The sequence below is a fragment of the Monodelphis domestica genome, chromosome 2 (genome assembly GCF_027887165.1).
Source record: "Monodelphis domestica isolate mMonDom1 chromosome 2, mMonDom1.pri, whole genome shotgun sequence".
Classification (NCBI taxonomy): domain Eukaryota; kingdom Metazoa; phylum Chordata; class Mammalia; order Didelphimorphia; family Didelphidae; genus Monodelphis; species Monodelphis domestica.
In genome coordinates this window covers 258,709,060-258,722,873 of record NC_077228.1, presented here as the reverse complement: position 1 = coordinate 258,722,873, position 13,814 = coordinate 258,709,060, and the positions used below count along the sequence as shown (strand labels likewise).

The 13,814-nt window shown below is 43.6% G+C and overlaps 2 protein-coding genes across 2 annotated transcripts; one reads left to right on the top strand and one right to left on the bottom strand.

Annotated features, from left to right (window-relative positions):
* Nucleotides 1-908: 908 nt before the first annotated feature.
* SAT2 (spermidine/spermine N1-acetyltransferase family member 2) lies at nucleotides 909-4,714 on the bottom strand. Its single transcript, XM_001369536.4, has 6 exons — nucleotides 4,414-4,714; nucleotides 3,242-3,293; nucleotides 3,008-3,091; nucleotides 1,502-1,603; nucleotides 1,349-1,389; nucleotides 909-1,253 (listed from the first exon to the last, which is right to left on the bottom strand). The coding sequence occupies exons 1-6, from the start codon at nucleotides 4,477-4,479 to the stop codon at nucleotides 1,086-1,088; spliced, it is 513 nt and encodes a 170-aa protein (XP_001369573.2). The 5' UTR covers nucleotides 4,480-4,714; the 3' UTR covers nucleotides 909-1,085.
* Nucleotides 4,715-6,645: 1,931 nt separating this feature from the next.
* SHBG (sex hormone binding globulin) lies at nucleotides 6,646-9,715 on the top strand. Its single transcript, XM_001369508.5, has 8 exons — nucleotides 6,646-6,814; nucleotides 7,100-7,191; nucleotides 7,370-7,559; nucleotides 7,714-7,875; nucleotides 8,135-8,294; nucleotides 8,576-8,712; nucleotides 9,068-9,290; nucleotides 9,551-9,715. Exons 1-8 carry the CDS (start codon nucleotides 6,716-6,718, stop codon nucleotides 9,697-9,699), a joined length of 1,212 nt encoding a protein of 403 aa, XP_001369545.2. The 5' UTR covers nucleotides 6,646-6,715; the 3' UTR covers nucleotides 9,700-9,715.
* Nucleotides 9,716-13,814: the final 4,099 nt, after the last annotated feature.

The window sequence follows — 13,814 nt, the reverse complement described above, 5'->3', positions numbered from 1 at the left end:
GATTTTAGTTGGAAAATTTTGTGTGATCCTCCAAGTTTCTTTGGTACTAGAATTCTTTCTTTTTGGATTAAGTATTTTTCTTATGACATAGAAACTTTGGCTTATGACTATGACATTTCTTAGTGATTTAATTTTGGGGTTTCATTTAGGGGGATGACTAGTACATTCTTCTTAGTTTGACAGCCCTCTATTTATAAGACTTTGGGGCAATTTTCATTTTTAATTTCTTGAAATTCTGTATCCAGCCCTTTTTTGGTTATGATTTTTTTTATAGATAATTCCTATGTTAAAGGAGCTTACATTCAAAGAGGGGTAGAGGGTGGATGAAGATATATTTTAGGGATTATTTTGTACATGTATATCTTACTGTCCTGCCTACAATTGAAGGACAGAGGCTCTTTCATTTTTTGTCTTTGTAGCCTTAGCCCTTGCCTAGGACTTGGCACATAAAAAGGTCCTAATAAATGCTTTTTTTGATTGTTTCCTTCCTTCCAACCCCTTTTAGGTAGGTACCTCCCTCTATACTTATTTTAAACTTTTAAATAATAAATTCTTATTTAATTGGAATTTGTGGGCCATAGTCTTCTGGGGTCTCAGTTCCTTTTTTTTTGCTAAATTTTGCACATTTTTCTTTTCCCCTAAAACTTCATTAGAAAAGATTTTTTTCTTGGACTTCTTCACTGCAAGCAAACCAAACATCCTCACAGACTAATGTTAGTTGGTCCAAGCAGGTCTCTGTCTAACTTAACTCATACTTCCTCCCACCCCTCTTCTATCCCATACCCTTTCATTTCTCATGCTATATATTAGAAGAGCCTTCCTCTTTAGCAATTTTTGTTATAAAAAATGTTACAGATATATCCGGGAACTATCAAGTATTGTTATCTCTGAATAGAAGAGGAGAAACATTTTCTTTTGTGATATTGGCATTTTTTAATTACTTTAAAACATTTAGATTCCCAACCCTTTCCCCCTCCCTTGAAATAGGTACCCACAGAAACAGGACTTCATTGTACCTGAATAAGAACTGAGGACAAAAGAAGTTCTAAAGGAAATAATCTGGATTCTAAAGGTTACATCCCATCTCACATCCTCACCAGCTCTCTCATTGCCTCATTGTCAAATCTAAAGAAACGCCAGCCTTCTGCTACAGTGAGATCTTTGGCCCCTCTAGCCTTGTAGAAGTCCATGGCACTTTCATTCCAGTCAAGGACAGCTAGCCGGAACTGGGAGCAGCCTTTCTCTAGGGCAACCTGCAGGAAGAAATCTAGTTCTCTGACCTCCTCCCACCCCCAGTGCCTCCTTGACTTCCATCCCACCAAAACCATGCACAAAGAGACCTCCTCACCTCAGCCACTTTCTTGATAATCTTGGAACCAATCCCCTGACCTATTGGAAGTAAAAAATAATTAATGGGAGGATTGACATCAAGCTAGAATAACAATAATAACAAAAGGGGAAAGGTTATAGGTAGCAGAATGCCTGTTATCCAAGTCAGTACCCCGGTATTTTGGCATCACATAAATATCCTCCAGGTACACATTCCGTCCTGTCCACGTGCTGTAGGTGAAATAGTAGAGGCCATAACCCACCACGGTGGAACCTGAGAGGGAGAGAGGAGAGATCATTGGGAGGCTGGGAGAGCCATAGGCCTTTCTATTTCTCTGGACATAGAGCTGGATAAGAGGCCAGAAAGAAGGAAAGTGATGTGTGTGTGCTGTGGAGTAAAGAGGAGGCAGGGGAACACTTAACACACCAAAAGCTGTGTGTGGAGGAATGAATGGAGTGATAATTTTGAATTTGGAAAACTTTAGTGTGAATCCTGACACTTGTCCTTTGTACTTTATATTATGAGAATCAAATGGAATTCCTTTCCTAAATGCATTGTAAACCATAAGCATTACATAAGTAATAGCTATTATCTTTTTCTGGGGAGAGAGGAGTAGAACTTGTTTAGGCAACTCCCAGATGAGGAAACTCTTTTTCTTTCTTTTTTTTTATTTTAACCCTTACATTCTGTCTTGGAGTCAATACTGTGTATTGGCTCCAAGGCAGAAGAGTGGTAAGGGCTAGGCAATGGGGGTCAAGTGACTTGCCCAGGGTCACACAGCTGGGAAGTATCTGAGGCCAGATTTGAACCTAGGACCTCCCGTCTCTAGGCCTGGCTCTCAATCCACTGAGCTACCCAGCTGCCCCGAAACTCTTTTTCTTAATACAAACTGGCTACTATTTTGAAACTTATAGTCTCAGAGTACTAAGAACTAAAGTGAGGGGCAGCTAGGTAATTTAGGGGATTGAGAGTCAGGCCTAGAGATGAGAGATCCTGGGTTCAAATATGATCTCAGTTACTTCCTAGCTCTGTGAACAAGTCATTTAACCCCCACTACCTAGCTTTAGAAACAATTCACAGTATTTATTTTAAGATGGAAAGTAAGGGTTTAAAAGAGAGAGACAAAGAGAGACAGAGGGAAAGAAAAAAGAGAAGAGGGAGAGAGACAGAGAAAGAAAAAGAGGGAGAGAGGAGAGACAGAAACAGAAGAGAGAAAAGAGATGAAGAGAAAAAAAGAGGAGGGAGAGAGACAGGAAAAAGACAGAGACAGAAGAGAGAAAGATGCAGAAAGAAAAGTAAGAGAGAGACAGAGAAAAAAGAGGGAGACAGAGAGGAGATACAAAAGAGAGAGAAACAGAGAGAAAGAGAAGACAACAAGAGAGAGACAGAGAGAGAAGAAAGAGAAGAGAGAGAGACAGACAGAGAGTTGGGACCCTATGGATTGTTCATTACTTCATCTGTCCTCAGAAAGCCTGGAGGGACAGTGTCCCTGCCTCCTACCCTCCTCTCTTCTCAGGGCAACTTTTAATGTCTCTTCTGCCTTGGAACCAATACACAGTATTGATTCTAAAATGGAAGGTAAGGGTTTAAAAAAAAAAAGGACTTAAGTGAACTTGGTCAGTGGCAGGACTTTGGGACTCCACTTCTCCAAGGATCTGTTATCATAAGAGCTCTTACCCTGGGGTTCCCTGGACTCTGGAGGAATCTCAGCCACCAGACAGTGATAAAAAGGATTTTCACCAAAGCCATCAGTTTTCAGGGCTGCAGAGATAAGAGGTATCATTATAGAGAGGGGAAAAAAATCAATTCAATAGGGTGACTAGGGAAAAGGAAAGGAGGGGCAAAGAGTTCCTTGTCTTGGGTCTCTCACCTCCCTCCACCCCATCAGGGTCTCAAGCCTCAGAGCCCCACCTCCTTCGCTGATCTTGACTTGATCTAAGAGCTTCTCAAACTCCGCTAATTCCTGTGAATACATAGAAGGAGGAGGACAATATAGAAAACAACAGAATAAGGAGATCTGAAATAATCAATGGCTAAAGTACAAAGTTAGTCTCAGGTCAGGAACTATTGCTTCTCATGTCTTTGTGGTATCAGCATTTATGTATATTGCCCGTAGCATGCGCCTGTTGAAGAAGGATACTTTTTTTGGACACAGACAATGCAATGATTTGTTTGCTAGACTTTGCACGTTTGTTACAAAGGTTTTGTTTTTCTTTGGAGAGAGAGAGAGAGAGAGAGTGAGTGTGTGTGAGTGTGAGTGTGTGTGTGTGTGTGTGTGTGTGTGGTGGGAGGGAAAGAGGGAGAATGAAAATAACCCTGGTGCCAGGTCTGAAGTGAGAAAGACCCAAATTCAAATCAATCTGAGACACTTAGTAGCTGTTTTGACCCTTGGGCCTTTCACCTCTGTTTGCCAGTTTCCTCACCCGTAAAATGGGTATAATAATGGCACCTACTTCCAGGTTTGCTGTGAGGATAGAATGAGATAGTGTTTGTCACATAGTAAGAGCCATACAAATGTCAGCTATTATTAATACTTAACATTCATCGGTTTTATTGAAAAATAAATTAAGATAAAAATATATTAGGAACTTGAAGCATAAGATAATATTTGCAAAACACCTGGCACACAGTAAGAGCCATATAAATGTTAGCTATTATTAATATTTTGTATTAGTTGATTTTATTGAAAAGTAAATTAAAATGAAAAATACATTAGGGGGTTGAAATATGAGATATTTGTAAAGGACCTGGCACTTAATAGGCTCTCTATAAATGTTAGCTATTATTTATTATTAATAACTAATACTTAATATTAACTGGTTTTATTTTAAAATAAATTAAAATAAAAATATATTAGGGCCTTTGAAACATTGGAAATGAATGGCCCTGGCTAGCGTTTTTATTTTTTTTTTTAAAGTGCTTGCTTCATTGTCTTGACTTGAGGGGGCCACAGAAAGTGTTAGCAATCTAGGCTGCTCCCACTCCCCTTGTTCCCCTTCAGGACCCCAGAAATCTGCGTTTCCCCATTTCCCCGCCCCTTACTTCCTCCCCCTAGCCCCAACCCCGCTCCCCGCAGCTTTCACCCGAATCATCTTCATGATATCCCCACAGTCTCCCTCCGTGGCCTCCCGGATGAGCACCGCCGCCATCGCTGCCCAGCCCCAGGCCACGAGTTTCGTGGCTCCTCCTCCCGGCAGGAAGGACAAAGTCCGAGCCCCGGCCTTGCGGGGGGGCCTCGCGGGGACCGTGGGACCGCTGTAAGCAGGGCTTCTCGCCTTTTTCTGGGTCCTGGCCCCTGGTCCTCTCGGGCAGCCTAGCCGAGCCCCGGACCCCTTCACACAACTGCGTTTGCAAATGAACAAAATGACGGACTGAATTACACTGATGATACTGATCTGCGGTTATCAAACCATTCAGAATTCATGGTGTGAGACCCTGGGCAAGTCATTTTACCCCCATTGTTGAGCCCTTACTTCTCCTCGCCTTTGGAACCAATACTTAGTATTGATTCTAAGACAGAAGGTACAGGTTTAAAAAAAATATCCATAGATCCCATTCTCCACCCCAAAGTCTCATTTTTCTGCAGAAGGAAGATGTAAATTCAAATCTAGCCTCAGACACTAGCTGGGTGACCGTGGGCAAGTTAATTAATCCTAATTGCCTCCGTTTTTTAATCTGTAAAATGAACTGGAGAAGAGAATAACAAAACCGGTCTAATAGCTTTGCCAAGAAAATCTCAAATGGGGTCACAAATCGTCAGACACAACTAAACAATAACTGTGTAGACTTAGTTTCTTGAAATGTGGTAGCTAGACAAGATAATCTCAAAGGTCCCTTCTAATTCTAAATCTAGAATTTAATGATCCTGTCCATTCTCCTGGCTCATCATCCTTGCCTTCCCCAGAGACAAACCTGAAAGATAAAGAAATTCACATTAAAATGTTAGTGATTTCATTCAATTAATTGACCTCAGAGTATTTAAATTTATTTATGTATTTATTTTTATGTATTTTTTCATGGTTCCATGTTTCATGTTTTTTCCCTTCCCTTTTAGAGTATTTAAAATTTAAAAGTCCATTCTTAATTTAAAAAACTTTTTAAAAAAGTGTTAAACTAAAGCCTTTTTTTTTCTTCTTTAAAGTTCATTCCTTGACAATACCAAGAAGCAGTGATTGAAGGAGACATTGGTGGGGGCAGGTCCTCATTAGATACTATGGGAAGATACAGAGGAAGGAGTATGTCATGGTGGCAAGAGTACTAGTGTTAGAGGTAGATAACCTGGATTTGAATCTAGACACTATTATCAGTGATCCTGGCAAGTTACTTTCCCTCTCTAGGCCTCAGTTTGCTAATCTATAAAATATTGAAGAAAAGTCACCATTTGAATTTGAACTACATAATCTCTGAAGTTCCTTTTTTTAAAAATTTATATTAAAAAAAAAAACACCTTGCCTTCCATCTTGGAATCCATATTGGGTATTGGAATCAGTACTGTTGGTTCTGCTGCAGAAGAGTAGCAAGGGCTAGGCAATGGGGGGAGTCACAGCTAGGATGTATTTGAAGTTAAATTTGAATCTAGGACTTCCCGTCTCTAGACCTGACTCTCTATCCATTGAGTCACTCAGCTTCCACCCCTGAAGGTCCTTTATGAAGGTTACAGAGGAATAATTCCAGCTCAACCACGGAATAGGCACAATCTGATGGAGATGAAAGGTGGGGTTAAGAAAGGTAGAAACAGAAAACAAGGGGTTAATTCAAAGGCAAATTTCCTTCTTAGTTTGGAAAGGGAGGTTAACTAGTGTAGTGGGCAGAGCTCCAAATAGGACTTGATAAAGGGATTAGGCGACCTGTTTTTTTATTTTTTGCTTATCTTGGGATCCTCATCAATTAGCACATTATTATTATTATGCACATAGTAGGCACTTCATAAAGCCTTGTTGAATTGGAATGGACTAGAATCTAAGAGAGATTGGGGCCCTTAGGGGGCAGCTAGGGGATTCAGTGGATTAAGAGTGTCCAGAGAAGGGAGGTCCTGAGTTCAGAACTGTGTGACCTTGGGCAAGTCACTTAACCTCCATTGTCTAGTCTTTACTACTCTTCTGCCTTGGGACCAATACACAGTATTGATTCTAAGACAAAAGGGTAAGAGTTTAAAAAAAAATAAAAAACAACACAAAAACAGAGAAAGATGGGGCCTCATGGACTGTGCCTCACCTCTTAGGTCCTCAGAGGGGCCGGAGGGTCAGTGCCCCTGTCTCCTACCCTCCCTCCTTCCCCCAGGGCAACCTTTAACCCACCACCACCCATGCCCAGCAGGGGTGCCCGCCCCTCAGCTGATTCCCCAGTCGGTAGTCGGAATCCTGGAGCAGAGGGAGCTGCCCCACAATGGAGGGTCTGCGCTCACTAACTCTGCTGCTGCTGTTGTTGCTGTGGCCTCCAGAGACCTGGGAGGAACTGGCTCCTGACCTGTCTCTCCCCACCAAGGTGCATGTTTGGAGTGAGGGTGGGGGTTGGCTGGAGAGAGAGAGAAAATCAGGGTCCGGTGGGGGAGGGGTAGGAGGAATTGGGCGGGAGGACAAGAATTCTGGAGCCCGAGGTGCTTTTGTTTGTGTCCCGTTTCAGTCTCTCTCTCTCCTTATCTCGATCCTTATCAAGCAATCTACAAACTTTGGCAGTAAAGTACTTGCTCCGTATGGGCTGGGCTAGGCCTTAGGGATACCAAGACAAAATGGAGACAGCTCCGGCCCCTTCCTGCCTCTTCCCCCGCAGATCTCCAGGGACCCTGCTGTTCTTCACCTTGGCAGTGGGCTTGGGCAGAAACCCGTCACCGTCATGGCTTTTAACCTCAGCCAGGTCACTAGGTAAAGGAGGAACCTGGCCCTCCCACCTCCCTCCTCTTCCTACGTGGAAATCAGACCTCTTCTCTCCTTTGTCCCCACTTTTCCAGATGTTGACCCGCCCATCTGTCCCTCACCCCCCCCCCCCCAAGCATTTCTACACCTACACAAACGTCGCTCCTCGACTCCCAATTCCCTCCAGAGCCATCTCCTCCTTTGAACTTCGCACCTGGGACCCAGAAGGAGTGATTTTTTATGGAGATACAAATCCCAAAGATGACTGGTTTGTGCTAGGACTCCGGGGTGGCCGGCTGGAGGTACAGATGTACAACTTGTGGGCCCGGCTCACTGTGGGAGCCGGGCCCCGACTGGATGATGGCCACTGGCACCAGGTGAATGTTTTTATGAATGAATGAAGGGTCTGGTAAACCAAGGAATGAAGGGAAGCTGGGCGGATGCAGGTACCTGGGGGAGGGAGAGAATACTTGCCTCCGTGTAAAGGAGTGGTGAATAGCTCTGATGTCCCCCTCTGTCTTCTCTGTGCAGCTGGAGATCAAGAATCAGAGGGATTCTGTGTTCCTGGAGGTGGATGGGGATGAGGTCCTGAGGTTAAGCCAAGTCTCTAGGCCCCTGGCAGGGACTGCTCTTCCTATAATGAGGATTGCTCTGGGGGGCTTGCTCTTTCCTCCCACTGACCTCCATCTCCCGGTAATAGAGGGCCTCCTGCTTCAAGGGTTTGGAAGAGGGTTGATTAGGAAGGGGGGAATACCAGAGTTCTTAGAGGGAGAAAGTAGGAGGGAGGAATGGAGAAATGGAACTGGGGACATTGAGGGAACTTCATCCCATCACAGATAATGTACTTGTCTATGAGGGGATGAAAACCTGAGGAACTGGGAAAACTGTAGCCTGGAGGGGCAACACATGCCTATTTCTAGGACCCTATGGTGAATCTACCTCCACCTCTCAGCTGAACCCTGCCCTGGATGGTTGTCTTCGACGACACATCTGGCTGAATCAGCCTGGCAGTGCTGTACCCTTCAGCCACCCACCCCAGGGGGCTTGCAGTCTCAAGGCCCAGCCAGGAACCTTCTTTCCCCCACGTGCCCACACAGTGTTTAGCCTCAAAGGTAAATTTATCTCATAAAATCTCTGGATCTATCTCTCCATAGTTTTCTGTATGCCTCATTTCACTTATCTTTTCCTCCCTTCTGGCTTTTGCTCTCTCACTCATTTACCAGACTCCTTTATTCTACCACCTCCCCTCATCTCTCTCTCTCTCTCTCTCTCTCTCTCTCTCTCTCTCTCTCTCTCTCTCTCTCTCTCTCTCTCTCTCTCTCTCTCTTTTCTCTGTTAGCATATTCCCATGCCCATGTTCTTATAATCTCAGACTCTCTCTGTTTTTCCCCAGATCTCCCCCAGCCAAGTGTGGACCCCTGGACCTTCTCCTTGGAGCTCAGACTTCAATTTTTTGGTGGCTCAGGAGGCCTTCTTTCCCTGGGCATACTGGGCAATCATTCTCTGCTAAGCCTTGACCTCCAAGACCAAGTGAGAGAGTTAAGACCTCAGAGTAGGGCCTAAGGAGTGGGTCAAGAGACAGAAATGGCAAATAATTTTCCTTTTCTGAACCTGCTTTTCCTGTTCCATAATATTAGGGTTTTGACTAGATAATTTCTATGGTCCCTTTCACTTCTGAAATTTTATAATTCTATGATTAGGAAACTTCAGGACACATCTTTCTAGGTTGTACCCCATGGAGTAGATAGATGTAGCTTCGATGGAGGGGAAGGAACTAGGGAGAACAGAAAGGGTAGACAGTGGATGTGGCCTGCTGAAAAGATGTGAGTGACTCTGTGTTTCTCTTTCCCTCGTCTTTCTTTCTCTCTCCCTCTCCCTCTCTCAGATTTTGGTGCTTTCTGCCAAGTTACCACAGCAGATAGAGATGGACTCTAAATCATTGCCTCTGAGCCCAGGGACTGTGATTCAACTTGAGCTGAGTCTGACCAGGGTAGCAGTGAGCCAGGGGCCACATGAAGTGGCATTTATTTTGCCCCCTCTACTCCTAGTCTCCCTTCTAGACCTCTGGACCCAACCTAAGGGGAGCCTTTTGCTGGGAGTGGCACCAGGTATGGGGGGACTTCTATTTTCCTTTTACTCTTTTTTGTCCCTCTATGCACATCTCTGGGCGCTGAAAGGGATGTGTATCTGGAAGAGAAGGGAATTCTAAGGGGTGGGGTACCTCTGTGGAGAAAAGGGACTGTTTAGGTACTTACATGGTAAGTATGGATTGCAAGGAGAAGGTGGAGAAAACATCTGGGGGGAAAATGGGGAAGGGAGTAGAAGGTTCCATTCTCAGATTTGACATCCCACCTCCACCCTTATCCAGGAGAGACCTCTTCTGCCTTCTTCTGTCTGGATGGGCTTCGGGTACAGGGCAGGGAGCTGGACGTAGATGAAGCTCTGAGCCGAAGCAAGAACATCTGGAGTCACAGCTGTCCAGGGAGTCTGAACAACAGTACTAACACACCTCATTAAACTTCCTTCAAAAGAGTCCCTTAGACTTGTCTCCTCTGCTTGTAGCCTATTAGACACCAACCATCTCTTCTTTCCCATGCTCCAGCCCAAATCCCCCTTTCCCTCAACATGAATGGTGAAGAGAACATAGAATTTTGAGTGAGAGATCCTGGAATTGAATCCTAGCTCTTATGTTAGTTACCTGTATGACCTCAGGAAAGTCATCTCTTTTGGAGATGAGTTTCCTTATTAAAAAAAGAAAGAAAACCAAGTGACTTCTAAAGTTTCTCCTAGCCCTAAAATTCTATGATCCTTTAACCCTTCCCTCCTTACAACCCTACCCAAACTAGCAGCAGGAGTCCTCTAGCCTTCTGGGATTCAGGCTCCATTTTCCAACAGTTTATGATGGGAAAGGAGGCAAAGAGCTTAGAATCCAAGATAAGACCAAATTCTCAAGATGGGTAGGGAATTTCCTATCATCAGAAGTCTTCCAATTGAGGCTGGTTTTCCATTTGTCAGAGAAGTAGTACAATGAATTCCTGTTCAGGCATGGTCCGAAAAGTCCCCTTCAACTCCTAAATTTTGTCAATGTAAGCAGTTTCTCCTTACTTAAAAAAAAAAAAATTATATAAAGCTGAAATGGGAGTGGACAGCAGGCCTTATAAAAGGGTGATGGAGAACTAGAGGGGAGAAAAAAGACAAAGCAACTATCATTTCTGTTCCCTCCTCCTTGGTCCCCTGGTTTTCCCGTCTCCACTCCTTTGATCAGGAAACTGTTCAAAGTTCTGTTCTGTGCTGGTCCAGAGCAGAAACAATATGCAGACTCAGGTATCCCAGGATCCTCTGCCCTAAGGGGACCTGGTGTCCCTGCCCCCACTCCTTTAGATAATCTGGGTGTTCCAACCTTCTAGTTTTCAACCCTGAGGGGACTCTGTTTTAGCAGCCTCTTCCTTTCCTTAGCAGACTAGGAATAAGATGGTGACAGGGCAGAAGAGAAATTTGCAGAATTGGGCAGAAATGTGTCCTCTTGGGAAAAGGCTCTAGGCAACAGGTAATTAAGGAGGCTGGAGGAAGGGAAAGATGAGATGAGTTCCTGAAGTCCCAAAGAACTTCTATGGTAAATACAGAAATCTATGGTACTTTTGATCCTCCCTACTTTGTGGAAGTAGTTGACAGCATTTCTTTTTTTGGGGTGGGGGGTGAGGGGTAAGGGGAGTTGGGGAGAGCCAGCCCAAGATCCTGGATGAAGGACAAGACTACAAAGGGTGGTTCTACCTCTGCACCCCACCCCCACTGGAACCAAGGGATTTACCTAGGCACCTGGATTCCTGAACTTTGGAGGCCTCTCTCATAGTCCCGCCCACAACCTAGACCAGTTTAATTCCTAGATTTCTGCTTATCTCCCTGTGCTGTCCACACCCTCTCATTGAAGCAGCTTTTGTCTGCATGTGGTTCACCTATCCTCCAGCAAGGACACCCATAGATAACTCCCTCCCCTTCTCCCCCACCGAAACCTGCCTAGAGTGAGCTTCTGTAAGACCTCAGTCCTCCTCTCACTACAAACCCTCCGGGCTCTGCTCTCTCTCTGTTCCTTCCCTGCCCCTACTTTTCTCCTTAGGGATCCCTTCTTTTCCCTCCAGCTTCACTGTGCTCAGACACCCAGAGAGCCACTTCTGGATAGGCTGAGGCAGATAATTAGAAAAGGAAATAGGGTGAAGAGAAGTGGGATCATAGGGTTTGAAAGTCTTTCCATTTCCCTTTGTCCCCCATCTTCAGCCCCACTACCATTAGGGGGCTGCCTACATATAGAGGGATTGGGCAGCAATCCATCTTGTTCCCTACCTTCCCTAAACAATGTTACCTGAGTAGAATCTGCATTTTGTTCAACCCTCACCCTTATCTCTTATGCCTCCTTCCATCAATCCTTTCTTAGATCCTTGTTTAAGTTGTTTTTCAGTCCTGTCTAACTCTCAGTAAATCCATTTGGAATTTTCTTGGCAAAGATACTGGAATGGTTTGCCGTTTCCTTCTCCAGTTCATTTTACAGATGAGAAACTGAGGCAAACAGAGTTAAGTGACTAATACTTGATAAATTTTAACTCAAGAATTTACTCCAAATCTCACTCTTTATCCACTGTGCCATCTCAAATTGTTTTCATCTAAACTATAATCCTGAATTTGATTAGAGCTTTTAAAAATAAATAAAAGTGCATTTTCTCTTCTTCCAACCTCTGTCCAGCCATTGGGAAGGTAAAAAAACCATAAAATTTGTAACAAAAAATGATAGTCAAACAGATGCCTGGGTTGCCCCTGACCCAAAGGATAGGTCTTCTTTTTTTTTTTTTTTAATATATTTTATTTGATCATTTCCAAGCATTATTCGTTAAAGACATAGATCATTTTCTTTTCCTCCCCCCCACCCCCCATAGCCGACGCGTAAGTCCACTGGGCATTAGATGTTTTCTTGATTTGAACCCATTGCTTTGTTGATAGTATTTGCATTAGAGTGTTCATTTAAAGTCTATCCTCTGTCATGTCCCCTCAACCTCTGTATTCAGGCAGTTGCTTTTTCTCGGTGTTTCCACTCCCATAGTTTATCCTTTGCTTATGAATGGTGTTTTTTTTCTCCTGGATCCCTGAAAGTTGTTCAGGGACATTACACCGCCCCTAATGGAGAAGTCCATTACGTTCGATTATACCACAGTGTATTAGTCTCTGTGTACAATGTTCTCCTGGTTCTGCTCCTCTCGCTCTGCATCACTTCCTGGAGGTTGTTCCAGTCTCCATGGAACTTCTCCACTTTATTATTCCTTTGAGCACAATAATATTCCATCACCAACATATACCACAGTTTGTTCAGCCATTCCCCAATTGATGGGCATCCCCTCGTTTTCCAGTTTTGGGCCACCACAAAGAGCGCAGCTATGAATATTTTTGTACAAGTCTTTGTGTCCATTATCTCTTTGGGATACAGACCCAGCAGTGCTATGGCTGGGCCAAAGGATAGGTCTTCTACCCCTTATTAGTTTAAACTTTTAGCCTTAGTCATGAAAAAAGCATAAGATCATAGAATTGAAGATTTAGAGATGGATTGGACCTATAAAGTATCATCTATTGAGAGTCTTCATTTTATTTATCTATTTATTTTGATTTTGTTTTGACCCCAAGTTTTTCTATCTAGCCTAGGCTGGAAGTCCAGGGGTCACTTACAGGCCCAGGCCTACCACTAATTGACACAGAAGCTTTAACTTCAGAAATGGAAAGGCTTGCCTCTCCTCAAGACAGTTTAGAGGTCTTTCCCTCCTGAGGGTTCTTTATATTAGTGCTGGGTATTAGTCCACTGTGACTTAGAATTAGAACTCAAGTAGTCACCCAGCTTTAGCCTCCCCAGAAGCAGAAACTGGGTGTGTGCCAGCATGCCTAGTTATGATTCATCATTTTTTTAAAAAATTATTCTTTTTTTTCCCAAATGTTTAACTTCCACTAATATTTTTTGTTTTCACATCACCTTTGTTTAAAAATATGCATATTTCCCTCTCTGATCCCCTGTAAGCCAACTCTCATAACAAAGAATAAAGTAGGAGGGGAAAAGCAGCTAAAAAAAGCTAAAGGCCACTTCAACCTAATCCAACAGTGCATTAAATGTTTCCATTGTACTTCAACTCTGCAAGTAAGTGAGGAAGGTTCATTTTCTCATTTCCTCAGAACCAAGCTTGGTCATTATAATTACACACTGTTCAAAAATTTTTGGAGGGGGGATGTTCCTGTTTGTTTATTTCCCCCCCACACCATTTATGTGGTAACTTGATAAACATTTGTTAAGTGTCTACTATATGTTAGGCACTGTGCTAAATGTTGGAGATACAAAAAAGAAGGGAGGAAAAAGTTCCAGCAATCAGTCTGTTTATCTGTTCCTCTCTCAATGGGTATCTGCCCTGTAGCTAGTTCCTTGGTACTACAAAAAGTGTCTCTGAATATTTTGGCATATATGTGATCGTTCCTTCTGCCATAGAGAAAGCATCAGGGAAACAACATGTCATCTTGAGGGAAGAGACAGAAGGTACCATGTGCCAGGCAAAGTAAACCATTGCCACCATCTTGATCACCATCTCTCTTTAGACCCTGATGGGGACAGC

Excerpts from the sequence above, each read along its gene's own strand:
- SAT2 (XM_001369536.4), bottom strand. The coding sequence starts at position 4,479 with ATGGCGGCGGTGCTCATCCGGGAGGCCACGGAGGGAGACTGTGGGGAT. Across the intron at positions 3,294-4,413 it reads ATATCATGAAGATGATTCGG|GAATTAGCGGAGTTTGAGAA; the intron begins GTGAAAGCTGCG and ends ATGTATTCACAG. Across the intron at positions 1,604-3,007 it reads AGAGTCCAGGGAACCCCAGG|GTTCCACCGTGGTGGGTTAT; the intron begins GTAAGAGCTCTT and ends TCTCCCTCTCAG.
- SHBG (XM_001369508.5), top strand. The coding sequence starts at position 6,716 with ATGGAGGGTCTGCGCTCACTAACTCTGCTGCTGCTGTTGTTGCTGTGG. Across the intron at positions 7,560-7,713 it reads ATGATGGCCACTGGCACCAG|CTGGAGATCAAGAATCAGAG; the intron begins GTGAATGTTTTT and ends TTCTCTGTGCAG. Across the intron at positions 8,295-8,575 it reads CACAGTGTTTAGCCTCAAAG|ATCTCCCCCAGCCAAGTGTG; the intron begins GTAAATTTATCT and ends GTTTTTCCCCAG.